The 15,180-nt window shown below is 35.2% G+C and overlaps 2 protein-coding genes and 1 pseudogene across 6 annotated transcripts in view; all 3 read left to right on the forward strand.

Moving 5' to 3' along the window:
* Positions 1 to 5,169, forward strand: part of LOC104779639 (SART-1 family protein DOT2-like) — a 9,705-nt gene extending 4,536 nt beyond the window's left edge. For all 5 annotated transcript variants that reach the window (XM_019244482.1, XM_019244483.1, XM_010504020.2 and 2 more), the window contains exons 8-20: positions 724 to 816; positions 911 to 966; positions 1,192 to 1,294; positions 1,470 to 1,681; positions 1,764 to 1,827; positions 2,248 to 3,357; positions 3,443 to 3,517; positions 3,619 to 3,693; positions 3,783 to 4,235; positions 4,336 to 4,542; positions 4,645 to 4,686; positions 4,788 to 4,850; positions 4,937 to 5,169. In XM_019244482.1, the coding sequence (XP_019100027.1) occupies positions 724 to 816; positions 911 to 966; positions 1,192 to 1,294; positions 1,470 to 1,681; positions 1,764 to 1,827; positions 2,248 to 3,357; positions 3,443 to 3,517; positions 3,619 to 3,693; positions 3,783 to 4,235; positions 4,336 to 4,542; positions 4,645 to 4,686; positions 4,788 to 4,850; positions 4,937 to 5,023 (2,640 nt within the window). In that variant the 3' untranslated portion in view covers positions 5,024 to 5,169. The remainder of the gene's footprint in view (positions 1 to 723; positions 817 to 910; positions 967 to 1,191; positions 1,295 to 1,469; positions 1,682 to 1,763; positions 1,828 to 2,247; positions 3,358 to 3,442; positions 3,518 to 3,618; positions 3,694 to 3,782; positions 4,236 to 4,335; positions 4,543 to 4,644; positions 4,687 to 4,787; positions 4,851 to 4,936) is intronic.
* On the forward strand, positions 8,433 to 11,110 carry LOC104783474 (annotated as a pseudogene).
* Positions 14,311 to 15,180, forward strand: LOC109124947. Its single transcript, XM_019244034.1, has one exon. It carries the CDS (start codon positions 14,311 to 14,313, stop codon positions 15,178 to 15,180), a length of 870 nt encoding a protein of 289 aa, XP_019099579.1.

The raw sequence follows: 15,180 nt of genomic DNA on the forward strand, positions 1-15,180 counted from the left end.
TTCACCGATTAAGCCAATAAGGAGAGATTATGTCTGCAAGGTAATAAGTGTTCCAAGAGATTCCTCACCTAATGATGTTTTTTACCTGCTCCTCAGTATTATCTCATCTTCCTATCAGCTCCTGCATTCTACATGTTTTCTTATTGATTGACTTCGGCATCTCTTGGTCCCTTCTGGATTACTATATCAGCCTGGCCATCTCAATACAATCATTGACAACAAAAAAATTCATGATAAATCCTACTTCCCGACCATTGCCTCTTTTTCATGTAAACTCTGTCAAGTTCAGCTTTCTCATTCCTTTTCTCTCCATCAGATGTCTTCCTGTACTTGGGTGTTATTTGGCCAAGCTTCTGACTGTTATACTTCCTCTTCCTTTTATGGCCTTCTCTCGTTGTGGGTGTTATCTGGCCAAGCTTCTGACTTCTTGCCACATCTGGGGATTATTTTACCTGCTTTTGAAATTAGTCTGACATATATCAGACTGCTCTATCTATGTTTCCTGAGTTTGGTAGTTTTTTGGAGGGCAATTGCAACCTGTTATATGGCTTCTGGTTTTTGTGGTCTCCAGTTAATTTGCCTGATTGCTAGTTTTGTCTTATGGACTTCGTATTGAATTAAATGTAGAAAACCGCAGAGTTACCTGCCCTCTTTATGTGTGATGCAGTGCTTAAGCATAGTGTGCAGTATTTTTTATTTGAAAATTATGCGACCTGTATGCAGGTTTTATCCTCGCGATTGGTTGACATGGAGAGAGATTACTTGACATTAGATAAAAGATATCCCAGGCTTTTTGTGCCTTCTGAGTTTTCCAAGGTTTCTGTATTTCTATCTAATCCTTCCCCCCAATTATTATCTAATACGGAGTGGAGTTCTGAATGATTGTTAACCTCAAATTTATATATTTAAGGTTGTTGTGAACTGGCCGAAACAGAAGCTTACACTTTCTATGCATACTGCTGTGAGGTGAATTATTCTGCTTCCTATTTACAATTTTTGTCTGCCTTAGGATTGTAATCCTTCTTACGCGGTTTCAATAGATCTGATCTGGAGTTTTTGTTTCCCTTGACTGTACCTTATACTAGAGTTGCACACATTTTTCAAATTTTGTGGATTCACTTTTGTTACACTATCTTTAAATTCTAGTTAATTGTTTTTGCAAACCTAACCATTGTTTGTTGAGGACGGCAGTTTTGAGCATGATTACATTGAAGATGGTGGAGCTGATGTGAAATGTACTTCGACGAAGCCTTTAGCTTTGAAATCTGGAGGAAAAACTGTTTGGAATGCCAAGGTTGGCTTTTTTTTTTCTATTTCTTTCTCATTGATAAAGATTGTCTCTTTAATTATGTCATTGCTCGTTACTATCTTCTTATATAGTCATGTTTGCATGATATATCATTGCTGCTATTGTTTCTGAGTATATTGAAAGAATTGCTGATGTGTTATGGGTTTTCTTTACTGTTCAGATGGTTTTGATGAGCGGGCTGAGCAGGACTGCTCTGGAAGATCTTTCTTCAGAGAAATTATTTGAGGACCGTATACCTCACGTGTGCAACATATTAAAATTTGCTGTTCTTAAAAAGGATCATTCATTCATGGCGTTTGGTGGTTCCTGGGATCCCACAGATGGCATGGACCCATCAGTTGACCAGTCTTCCTTAATTCAGACAATGCTGAGGTTTGTCTCTTCACTTATTCATTTATCATCTTTGCTGCCTTTTGTTCTTAGTCTGAGACTAAAAAACCTTTTGAGTTTGCAGACACACAAAGGATAAGCTTAATCTTGATCTGAGCAACTGCCGTCACTGGAATCCATTTCTCGAGGTATGTTTTCCTTCTCTTGGACCAAGAGTCTTGGTTTAAGACTTTGAGATATTGGACGTATGGGGACATGACACTCGAGTATTGTAGCTAAGATAGTGTGTATATATATCCTACAATCTTTTATTTCCTACCTGACGTTGAAGATGATATAAAGCTTAGTAGTGGACTGCCTGATATATGGATTCTTTCTGACAGTATAAAATATGTGGATCATCAACCATTATTGCTATTGGTTTATCTAGAGATTTTCTCCATGAATGTTTTTCAAATATTTTTTTTTCGTGTCCTGTTTTGCTGCAATTTCATTTTGTTATTTATGGTAGCACTAAGATACGTACAAGCGAACAAAGCGATACTGCTTACTAGTTTGTTTGGAAATCTAAGTAGATTTGCGTTGACTTTTTTTTGTGGCATTTACAGATACATTATGAAAGGGTTGGTTCAGATGGGGGTTTTAGCTACAAAGAGATCACCGTACTATATGTCCCCGATTTATCAGAATGCCTTCCTTCCTCTGATGCATGGAGAACCCAATGGTTGGCACTTAGGAAAGCTCTTACTGAGAGAGATCGGCTACTCTCTCAGGAGGTTAAGAAAAATGTCATTGCAGGAAAGGGCAGCAGTGATACTGTTGAAGTTACCAAGGATGCAGAGAAAGAGTCCCCAGGAGACGCTTCTGGCACTCAGACGACTGGAACTAAGAAGACCGTGAAAAAGATCATTAAAAGAGTTGTTAAAAGGCCTGTCAACGATGGAAAAGGAACTGTTAAAAAAGGTGAGAAGTCGGATGAGAAGGTAGTTCCTGAAAAGGTCGCCATATCGGAGACCACAGTCCCTAAAGAAGAATCCATTGGTACATCGTCTAACAAAAATATAGTGAAAAAGGTAGTAGCGAGACCCACACAAAGTCAAGAGAAGGGCTCAGAAATTGTGACGGGAGCTGGAACTGGAGATACTTCAGATCCCAGTGCTAAGGCTAGTGAGCAAACTCCTTCGAAGACAATTGTAAAGAAAAAAGTCATCAAAAGGGTGGCTAAAAGGAAGGTCGCTGAAATAGACAATAGTATGGACGGTGATTTTAAGAAAGAAGGAGATAGTGATGAGAAGAAGGTAGTGGAGGCAGGCAAGAAAACCCCTGATTCAGGTAGTATGGAGATGAAACCGACGGCTGAATCTTTAGAAGCAGTGAAAGAAAAGAATGCCTCCACTAGTGTGAAAATAAAACAGAATACAGGATCTCCAGATACTGAGAAAAAGGAGGGTTCCTCTACTGCAAATAAGAAAGACACTAAGACAGGTGAAGACAAGAAGGATGAAAGGAAAAACAACTCAGAGACTCAGTCTGAGGGGAAAAAAATTGATAGGAATAATGCTGATGAGAAAAAGGTTAAAGAAAAAATTACTGAGAAAGAGATTAAAGAGAAAGGTGGAAAAGAGGAGTCCAGGATACAAATGAAGGACAGGAAAAAGTCAGAGGAACCTCCTCGGCCAGGATTTATTTTACAGACAAAACGTAACAAAGACTCCAAAGTAGGTGGACAGTATATAAGCGGTTTCATAACATTTGGTAATGGCTACATTATTGGTCGTAACTTCTTCCATTTTTGTTTTGCAGTTGCGTTCACTGTCGGTCTCTTTGGATTCCCTCTTGGATTACACTGACAAGGACATTGATGAGTCATCATTTGAGGTTTGTTGTTTTCATTTTTCCACTGGAACTCTGTGTATCACATTTTGTTGTTGCCTCTGAACTACTTAGTTTTAATCAAACTATCTTCTATGTTCTTGCAGCTTTCATTGTTTGCGGAATCGCTGTTTGAGATGCTGCAGTATCAAATGGGTTCCCGTATCTTTGAATTTCTTAAGGTTTGTTTATAATTGATCTTTGACGTTATTGTTTTTGACTCGCATGAACTGTTTTCTTATACGGTCTTTTTTTCGTTTTTCCCTTCAAGAAACTACGTGTAAAATTTTTGAGACAAAGAAATCAACGGAAGAGGCAGCAGCAGGAGTTGTCTGTCAAGCAAAATGAAGCAAAATCCCAAAATAAGCGTCAAAAGACAGTTGAACATAAAGATAAGGATACCTCTGTTATACCCGAATCCGCTCCTGGGAAAGATGATAAAGAAAATTCAGGCAAGGACATCGTAGACGGTAGCCGGAAAATTTCAGATAAGGAAGCTGTAGCCAACACTGAAGAAACTGTGGGCGGTAAAGAAGTTACTGGGGATGAAACATCTAATAAGGAAGTGGATAACCAGGATGATGATGACGATCCAGAGGAAGATCCTGAGGAGGATCCTGAAGAAGACCCTGAAGAAGACCCTGAAGAAGACCCAGAAGAAGATCCAGAAGAATGCGAGGAAATGGACGTTGCAAATTATGAGCAAGAAGACCCTGCTGAAGAGGTATGAACACATTTGACTTGCATTTTTTCAAATTGAGTCCAACAAGTTGTATTCTTTATAAATCTTCTCACTTTGTTTCATGTCTCTTGTTTCGCCGCAGAAGAAAGAAGGAAACCTTGAGAATACTAGTGGTACTGTTGCCAATCCCATAACTGAAGTGGCAACTGATAAAAAAGAAGAAAGAGGTCGGATCGATGAAAAAACTGAAATCAAGACGAAGTCTGGAACTGATAAGCATGGGAGGCAAGAGGGAGGAACGTCTGATGCACCAAAAAGAGAGGAAACTGTTGATAAACAGCTGTTACAGGTTAAATACTCCCTTCAAAACTTGAGAAATCAGATATTGTGTTTTATTTATTTATTGCTGTTTTAGTTCTAAAAGCTTTGTTTATTTGTTTTTCTGGCTCAGGCTTTCAGATTCTTTGACCGTAACCAGGCAGGCTATGTTAGGGTAAGAAAGAAGATTGTTTTTTTTTTCTTGTACATAATAAAATCATATCAAAATCTCTCAGGATGAGTATGCAAATACTGTTTGTGTTTGTTTTCTTTCAGGTTGAAGACATGAGGATGACCATTCACAGCTTGGGAAAGTTTCTATCTCACCGTGAAGTCAAGGTAAAACTTGTAGATTTCTCAAATACGGTTGTCATCACTTTGTATAGAATCATCGTAATATTAAACAATGTGTGATGATGTTGCAGGAACTTGTGCAAAGCGCTTTGTTAGAGAGCAGCACTGGAAGAGATGATCGAATTTTATACAATAAACTTGTTAGGTTGTCTCTATAGAAACAACATACACTAGTAATGTCTCTATAGAAACAACATACGCTAATAATGTTCTCTCGTCTCGTCTCCTTTTGGAATTTCCTGAGAAATGCTTTTCATTATTTGGTCTGTTTTGATCCACCAACAAATTCCAATTGTTTTCACTACCCCCTCTGTAGAATACATGATGTTTTAAGATTTTTACATATATTAAAAAAAACATTTAATGTTTAACAATAAGTGTATTATTTATTTATGTTAACATATTTTATAATTATTAATTAGTAGTATTTCATCAAATTTTTAAATTCTTATTTAATGATTTTTGAAATTTACAATTTCTTAGCATTAATTGATAAAAATATACATGAAATCATTCTTTGTGATACAAAAAAAAAAATACTAAAACATCATCCTTTATAATACAGAAGAAGTAATAATTATAATATTGCGAGTTCATTACAAAAAAATTATATGTTTAAAGTTGTGTATACATTGTTTTCTATAATTTAAAAGTAACTGGTTAAAAAAAAAGAAAATCAAAAGTAACTAATTTCTTTATTTTAACTCTTTATCCCACAAGTCACCTAGACAAATTAGATTATGCCACATAAATTTTTATTTTATATTTTAATTAAAAAATAAATATAAATAATAATGAAATAAAAAAACAAAAAAACAATATGGCTATTGTCAAATCTACCTGCTAGCCAGACTTTTTCATCATCTCTTGAAGATAATATTGAAGCGTTACTGATGATGCACAACTCTATGATAGATAAAGATAAAAGTCATCTTCCTTTTTGATCGGCGGGCAATTATGGAAATCAAGGAATGATCTTATCTTTAACAAAGTAAGATGGGAAGCAGAGTTGGTCCTTACTAAGGCTACTGACAATGTTGATAAATGGCTGGCTGCGACACAATCTTCTGCAAAACAACCACGTTGCAACTCTCCGCCACATACATCCCCTCATCCATTGCAATGGAAACCACCTCTAACGGGCCTCGTTAAGGTAAAGTTTGATGGAAGTTTTCAATATCATAATGGTAGCATTGGAGTTGGTTGGATAATCCGTGATGAAAAAGGAACTTATCTCTTATCCGGGAGCTCAAAACTTCAACAAGCATCTAATCCACTAGAGACAGAAGGTCTAACGCTACTACATGCTATTCAGACAACATGGTGTAGAGGATACTGAAGGGTGATAATTGAAGGAGACTGCAAAGCTCTAGACGATCTAATGGAAGGTATAACTATGGATAATCTCCTAATTGATATCCGTAGTTGGGCAGATCTTTTCACTGATATATCTTTTTCCCTAGTGCGGAGAGAGTATAATCAGGTTGCTGATAAGTTGGCTAAGATAGCTCATTATCAAGAAGAAACTACTCGAACTTATTTCTATCCTCCTATGTTTTTACGGAGTTATTTATTTCAAGACCATGTAACCATTTATGATATCTAGTAAGAGACGTTAAAAAAAAAATCGAGGTTTCATAATTTTATAAAAAATATATTTATACTATAAAAGATGGTCAACTCTCTCCATATGAATGACACGTCAGCAGTGGAGAGAATGCCACATGTCAACTCAAATTAAAAGCAAACATATTTAAAATTAAAGAGGAATTTGAAACATCTTTCATGACTTTTATTCTTTTTTTCATATCACAAACAGATTCAATATTTATATAAGAAATCTAGAGAGGTTTAGAATATGTTGATGTTTTCTTTAAGTAAGTAGATACATCACCAAAAGATAAAAATGTTTCGAGAGTAAAACCAAATATTCGCTTCGTTCTCTTAGGATAAACCATGAACATATGGTTTAGGCATTAGAATTTTCTCAACAATTTGAAGAGTTGCAGCAGTGACTGGGAATTTGGTTAATATTGTAGAGAAATTCATGAAAGTGTATCCTTAGAGAAATAAAAATTTATATATGAAAAAGATCGGAGTTTTGTTCACTATCGAATAAAAGATAGTTAAATCAATGATAGCATGTTGGTTGAGGAAAATACAGAGAAAAAAAGAACATGGAAATTAAATGAAATTCTTATTAAAAATTAAATTCTAGAGTTATATTCAAGAAATTGAATAGCTAGCAGGAAGGGAAGTTGTCTATCTTAAGTATAACCATTAAAAAATTAATCAACCTGTATGAAAAACTTTTTGATAAAAGAGAATTTGAGAGTCCCATGGTATTTAGTTGGGAAGCTTAAATACAAATATATCTAAACACCTAAGTTTTAGACAAGAGTTGTAGGATTTTTAAATGTTTTTATCTACCAATCAAATGTGCAAATGGTATGATTATTTTACTTCCTAAAAAAATATGCTAATAATGTTCGTCTACAAAAATCACTTTACAATAAGATTTAGCTTTAATCAAAATTTAGTATTCTTTACCTCCTCAGCAAAAAAACTTTGTTTTGTTTGTTACTATATAATTTTTAATCTTTCAAATATGAAAATATAAGAAGCACAAATAAAGTATTACAATAAATGTATATATACATATATAAACAAACCCGCACGTAGTGCGGGTACTCATCTAATATTGTAAATACGAAGTAGAAACTAGATAATCATTGCGGCCTGGTGTAAATGTTTTTGAAATTTTTGGATAGTATTTTAAGTTGATTGAGTTTATTTTAGATTTATCTTATTAGTATAATTAATATATGTGTTATGTATTTAATATGCTATTTAATTTATTTTGGATATCTGTAAAGTTTAATATATAGATTTGTTAACTTATTAAATTTTAACCCGCGGTACACAGAAAAAATGATATGTGATCATAATATATATGCAGATATATTATAAAGTCGTCGTTTGTGTTAACAAATCATATCTAAAAATAAAGTGATAGAGTGATCATAACACTAAAAGCTATCATTTTTATGTATTTAATATGCTGATGCACTGTAATAATGTATGAAATATATTTTTTTTTTAAAGTTACTCATGATATCCAAATGTGTGTAAATATTAGCTGTTATTCAAAATAAAATAATAATTGACTATAATTTATATAGAAAACATTTTCACCAAATTTAATTACCATGTATCTTCATAAATAAAAATGATAACTTTTGGTGTTTTCATTTACTCATTCATAGCCAGAATTTTACCAGTGAATACAACATTTATGATGGTTTGTAATGATAATTAATCTTGTAGTCTAAGCAACAAATCTCACCAATAAATATTTGTTACTGTATCCAACCAAATGGCATGCCTAAAGATTTTTTTACTTCAAATATGTAATTAATAAATTTTATAAAATTAAATGTGATACCTTATAATTAAATTTTGCCAGCTCATCATTTGTTCTATATAAACGAACTTCTGATAAATCAACACACACCATACAAGATCACTAAAACATAATTCATATACACACATATTTTTTCTTCAATTATGGTGATGAGAAAGAAGCTAAACCTATCTTACATTGAAAATGATTCACTGAGAAAAGCAACATTCAATAAGAGAAAGAAAGGTTTCGTGAAAAAGATCCACGAGCTTTCGTACTCTGCGGAATCGAAGCATGTACTGTGATTTACAGTCCATCCAACTCAGTTACGGAGGCCTGGCCATCGAACTTGGGAGTAAAGAACGTCGTGGAGAAGTTTGAGATGCTGACAGATATGAGGCAAGAGAAAAAAATGGTGAACCATGAAGGCTTTCTCAAACAAAACATATCAAAAGGTATGGGGAATAACAAGAGAAAGATGAAGGACAATACGGAGAGGATGATGAAAGAGGCCATGTTCGAACTTCTTGGTGGGAAGGCAGATAGATTTAAGCTGACTAACAGACATCGTGAAGATTTGTGTAAGTACATTGATCAGTATCTTAAAGAACTTTATCACCACAAAAATAAAATCCTAAGGCAATCTCATGTTGAATATGGTGAATCATCGGAAGCTGCTACAAATGTCATGGCACCAACATCTTCAGTTGAAGTGAATTCTCAATTCTTTCCAACTTTCAATGTTTCCAACTCTCAATGTTTCCAACTCTCCTCAAGTAACTAATGATTTATGGCCTTTGAGGCCTATAATCTCTTCAATCCAGATACCAGAGGAGGTTAATACTTTTTCCGGTTACAATATTTCTGCTGCTGCTGCCCAACAAGATTACTATCCAGTGATAAATACAGTTGGTGTTTATGATCATAATGCAAATGTTAACCATCTTGGTCATAATCAATATCAACAACATGATGGTATCCGGCGATTGTGCCTCAATATGGAATTGATAATCCGAGTCAAAATCAGGGTCAACAAGAGGAATGATTGGTCTCAGATGACTACCTATCCTGAACAAATGAGTTTTCATTTGATGGATTACATCAATTGTTACTACCGACCGGAAACCCTAGATTATGCATTGTCTTCGTATTTCATGAAATCAAAGTTGTTATGTTATTCCATTCTTGGAGAATTTATAACTCCATTTGTTTTGTATTCAATTATTGCTCCCTTTGTTTCATGTTTTCTAGAATTTTAATTTTGTTTTCACAAAAAAAATAAAAATAAAAAATCCTATTGACCACCTCCACCTCCATGGTCGTCACCACCTCCATGGTGGTCTCCACCTCTACCACCAGACCCACCAGTAGCATCGAATGAACCTTGAGAACCGTTGGGATATACTCCCTCCGTTTCATAATATATGATGTTTATAGAAGTATTTTCGTTTCATAATATATGATGTTTCCAACTTTCTATTCAACTTTTTGACTAATTTTATATTTTATATTATGCTGTCTTGTTTATGATTGGTTAATTTAAAAGTAACTATTTTTTATATGCGTGTTAACTCAAACATCCTATATTTTGAAATGGAGAGAGTATCTTGCACGGGAAACCATCAAACAAAAAAAATCATATTAGTTCATACAGAAACCCTAAATAAAAATTGTGAATATATTAGATAATTACATCACCAAAGTTAAATAAACATAGGTTTAGCATTGCACAAGTAATAAAAGTATTTGAAAAGATATCAAAAGGTACAAGAGGACCCTAAATTTTGTTAAAAAACAATTAAAACTTTTCAAGATCCAAAAAAAAACTAAAAACCATAGAAAAAATCAGATCTATGAACTTCATATATGCTAAAACCCAAAAAATGTATAAAAAAACAAGTGAATGAAGGAAAATTGTGTTTCAAAACCCTACCTTGCCATTTAACTAGAAGAAGGAGAAAGAACAGAAAAGTTATGTGAAAGAAAGAGACGAGGAAAGAGATACATACTTCAATTTGTGGATAATTACACTCATTAATTAAATTGTTATAGATTTACATGGTTCATTTGTGGGTAAGAAACATAATTATTATCTTGTTAGAAAAGAAAAAAAATCAACTTCACACGGCCAACCCCTTTTATTACGAATTTTCTAATTTTGCTATAGTATTTTTAAAACATCTAAATTTTCTCCTACGAGAGTCAGAGTCCATCACCACGTTTTCACGATCCCAAGATCGGTGAAACCGTTTCAACTTCCTCTATAATTTAACTGAGAACTCAGACCCATATCATTATACTCCCATAAATTTTAAATCCTTAAATTTTCTCTGGTGTCTCACGCACCACTGCTATGGAAAGGGACCATCGCCACCCTTTCTGTCCCCGAATCTCTTACCTCTTGAACCTCAACTTCCAATTCCAACCTCATACAGTCATACTGTTAGACGTCTCTGCCACTGGAATAAAGACTTCGATAACAGCCACAAGAGATTTTTTTTCCCAAGAGCAGCCTTAAAGAAAAACTCGACTGGGGAAAGGGATCGGTTGTGCGGAACAGTCGCTTTCCATGCAAAGGGCTCGCATTTTCTACTGTATTTGGGAATTAGAAGGTACCTTTTACAATTATCGTTATTTATTATATTATTACATCCTTACTTAGCGTTAAATTGTTTATAGGAGATTAGAAAATCACTGTTTCAAATAACATGACTTGGAAGAGACTCTGTAGCCATTCGTACGTAGCTTTGAAGCCTTAAATCGTAATAATGGGGTAAGCACTACTGTCTACTGATTAATCATAATGACTCTGATTTGATGATTCACAGGTTCAATACCTTGAACGGAAAAGTGAAACAAGGTTAGTTTGTTACTAATGCAAACCTTTTCTATATATATTATCTTTAATGTACGTGGCAATTAGTTATTTTCCAAATAATTTGAAATAATTTAACAAAATTCACTAAATTAAAACATGAGTAGATGCATCATCACGTATATATTAAGGGGTTTTGTTTATGCAACAGGTTTTTTCCCCTCCAATTTGTGATGATGTGATGATTTTTTAAGAGAACAACATTTTTTTTTTTTTAGGTTTTCGATAAGACATTAGTAATAACATTTTAAAAATATTTAGTTGTTAAAAATATAACTTTTAACATTCTAATATAAATATGGTAAAATTAGAAAATGTTAAAATTTGCATTGAAAATACAAAATATCCACATTTAACACTTTTTTTTGTGTCTTTTAGAATTAAGAAACAAAGGGAGTATTAGGGGATGTATTGAAACCATGATTTTAGAGGATTTTATGTGATTTAGTAAATTTAGAATTTTGATAGATTTTAGAGAAGTTGATATGATTTATGGTAAACTTCTTTCAAATCCCACCTAAAACTATGAGATTTGGATTTCTGTATTTTTAACTAAACAAATCCTACAGAATCACTAAAACTTATTAAAATCCAAATCCACAAACTGTTTTGAATAACAGTGAATTTTAAATTAGATTTTTAATTCATGATTTCAAGAACAGTAGATGTTAAGAGTAGATATTCTTTATTAAAATAATAATAAATAAGAGAAAAATATAAGAGCATTTTCATCAGTCATCCTGTGGAAAAACGGCTTTTTCATACCTCCACAATAGTCTTGTGTTGAATTTATACATTTGACTATTGATCTGGCGTAAACATACATTATGTTGATAGATATTTGAATTTCGTACCCTAACTTTGAAATCAATACCCCAAGTATAATTGTTGTGCCATAACATACAAAAACGTGTTTATCGACTAACACTGTTAAGCTTCCGTTTAATCAAAATGACGTGGATTCCATGTGTGCGCGACGATCCAAACGACGTCGTTTTGGCAAAGCAAAGAATCAAAAATTTTGTCCAAAACGACGTCGTTTTTTATTTCTATCCAAAATCTTTCTTCTTCTCTCCCGAAACTCTCTCTCGCGGCGGAGGAACCCTAGAATTTGGGCGTTTTCAATTTCGAGTCGATCTGAAGCCGAAGGCAATGATTCCCGGGGATGAAGGTGGTTCGGAGGTTGCACCTGGAGATCGAAACCGGTAATTTTCGAAAAATCATTTACGAAATTCCTCATAGTTCATCGATTGATTAGCATTGGATAGTTTGTTGAATTCTATTGTGTAATTGCATCAAAAATGTGTTATAATAGTGGGTATTTGTATAAGTTGTGTATGATTTGTGTGTGTGTATGTTAGAGAAAATCTCGGTTTTGAACAATATTTGGTTTTGTTTTTGTAGACCTGAAGATCCAATTTTCATAATCTTCTATAATGGAAAGTTTGAAGTCGCCAATGGTGCTGTGATTGCATATGTTGGAGGCGAGACTTGTAGTCTTGAATGCAAGGCAGAGACAATATTTACAAACATGGTGGAGTCGATTGGGTTGTATATGATTGGGCAAAGGATATGGTTTAAATACCCCTACGAGATGTTCTCAGAGTTGAAGTTGTTGTATGATGGATCCGATAGTTTCCAGAGAATGTGTTCAGCTGCGCTGTGGACAAGATCAATAGAACTCTATGTGCAGAAGGATGAGATTTGTAATGATGGAGCTGGTGAAGAAGAACACAATGATGATGGAGCTGGTGAAGAAGAACACAATGATGATGGAGTTGGTCAAGAAGGAGTCAATGATGGTGGAGATGGTGAAGGCAACGATAGAGCTTGGTCTGCTAGAGGTAGTGATGAGGAGGATTGTTTCGGTAGAGGAGATGATGATGAGGAAGATGAGGAAGATGAGGCTTGTGATTCTGAGGCCACTCCTCAGAATTCAGATGATGAGGATGGTGGATCCGAAAAACACCTTAGGTACAAAAAAGGCAGTGGAGAGATAAGATTGGGGCAGGTATTTGACAGCATACCTTTGTTCAAGGAAGCTGTTGTTGAGTATGCGCTTAAGGAAGGAACTAATGTGAAGTATTCAAGATGGGGATCTGAGAAATCGGAAGTCATATGCTCTCTTGGTGGTGGTTGCAAATTCAGACTCTATTGTTCTTTTCAAAAAGAACTTAACACATTCCAAGTCATGTACTGCAATGACTTCCATTCATGTGTCCCAAACAAGTATAGCAAGGTAGTGAAGGATGGGGTCATTGCTAAGTTAGTATTGGATGACATTAGGAATGATCCTACTTTCAAGCCGAAGGCAATACAAGCAGTAATGGAGGACCGTTACAACTTGGTGGTCACTCCAGATCAATGTAGAAAAGCCAAGACAAAAGCATTGGCAATGATTCAAGCTGAACATGATGAGCAATTTGCTAGACTAAAGGACTACCGTCTAGAGCTACTTGAGTAAGTTTTTCTTTGTAGATTTGCATTTACTTTTTTGAAACCGATTCTCATCTCTTACTTTGCTTATTTTTTTGTCAGTTCTAACCCAGGCTCGACTGTTGAAGTGGGAACAATGAGAACGGATGAAGGTATTGAGAAGTTCGACAGGTTCTACGTCTGTTTGGCAGCACTCCGGAAGACATTTGTTGCTCAATGTCGACGCATATTTGGGATAGATGGTTGTTTTTTGAAGAACGATGTCAAAGGTCAACTCTTGGCAGCTATAGGACGAGATGCCAACAACCAGTTCTTCCCTGTTGCATGGGCTGTTGTGCCAGTAGAGAATACAGATAGTTGGCTATGGTTTATCCAGCTTCTTAAAACAGACTTGCAACTTGGAGATGGTGAAGGATTTAGTCTCATCTCAGACAGGCAGAAGGTGAGTTGGAGACACTTACTCTCCTAATCTACATTATACTTAAAATATGAGTTTGAGACACTTACTATTTTTATGATAGGGCCTGCTTATTGCTGTGGAACAAGAGTTGCCCAAAGTCGAACATCGTATGTGTGCACGCCACATATATGGGAACCTTAGGAGAGCATATCCGGGTAAAGAGCTGCCTAAACACCTATTTTGGGCTGTTGCCAAAAGTTTCAATAACGCAGACTACAACAGAGCCACTGAAGAACTGAAGAAGTTTGATCAAGGTGTTTATGATGCTGTGATGTCGAAGAATCCAGAGAACTATAGTCGTGCTTTCTTCGGCTACACATCAGTGTGTGAAGATGTCTCGAATAACTTCTCAGAGTCTTACAACAATACTATCAACAAAGCAAGAGAGATGCCATTGGTAGCAATGTTGGAGACCATAAGGCGACAATGCTTGGTCCGAAATGAAAAGAGAAGAAAGAAGGCTGCAAAGCACAAGGGGAAGTATACTCCGAAAGTGGCCAAGACTATTAAGGAAGAGCAGAGATACTTGAAGTATTGTCAGGTAATCCCCTGCGGTAATGGTCATTATGAGGTGGCAGAACATGTTCATCATGGTTTCAGGGTTGATATGAATGCAAAAACATGTGCATGTAGAAGGTGGAGTATGACAGGAATTCCTTGCCGTCATGTCTTGCGTGTAATTGGGATGAGGAAGAATCTGAAGCCTGAGGATTTTGTTAACTCTGACTGGTATTTGACATCAAGATGGGTGGCTCAATACAATGAGACAATGAGGGGAGTTAATGGTATGTACTTCTGGAGAAAATCGGGTGAAACAGAGATTCAACCACCACCTAGAGAGCCAACTAAAGGGCGGACAAAGATACAAAAACGAATCAAGGGCAAAAATGAATCTCCAAAGAAAAGGAAAAAGAAAGCAAAGGTTGTAGAAGATGTCGCTCCACCAAAGAAGATTAAAATTAGCAGAGCAGGAATTATTTTGCGTTGTGCTAACTGTAGCACGGTAGGACATAACACAAGAAGTTGTCCTAATCTTGGGGTCCATCGCTATAAGCCAAGGAAAGCACAAGGGAAAGGTCCAAGTCAAGCAAGTCAACCAAGCCAATCAAGCCAACCATCACAGATTTCACTTGCTGATTAG

This window comes from Camelina sativa, chromosome 4 (assembly GCF_000633955.1).
Source record: "Camelina sativa cultivar DH55 chromosome 4, Cs, whole genome shotgun sequence".
In the NCBI taxonomy this organism is placed as follows: Eukaryota; Viridiplantae; Streptophyta; class Magnoliopsida; order Brassicales; family Brassicaceae; genus Camelina; species Camelina sativa.

What these genes read in the sequence shown, in the direction of transcription:
- LOC109124947 (XM_019244034.1), top strand. Translation starts at nt 14,311, where the DNA reads ATGTCGAAGAATCCAGAGAACTATAGTCGTGCTTTCTTCGGCTACACA.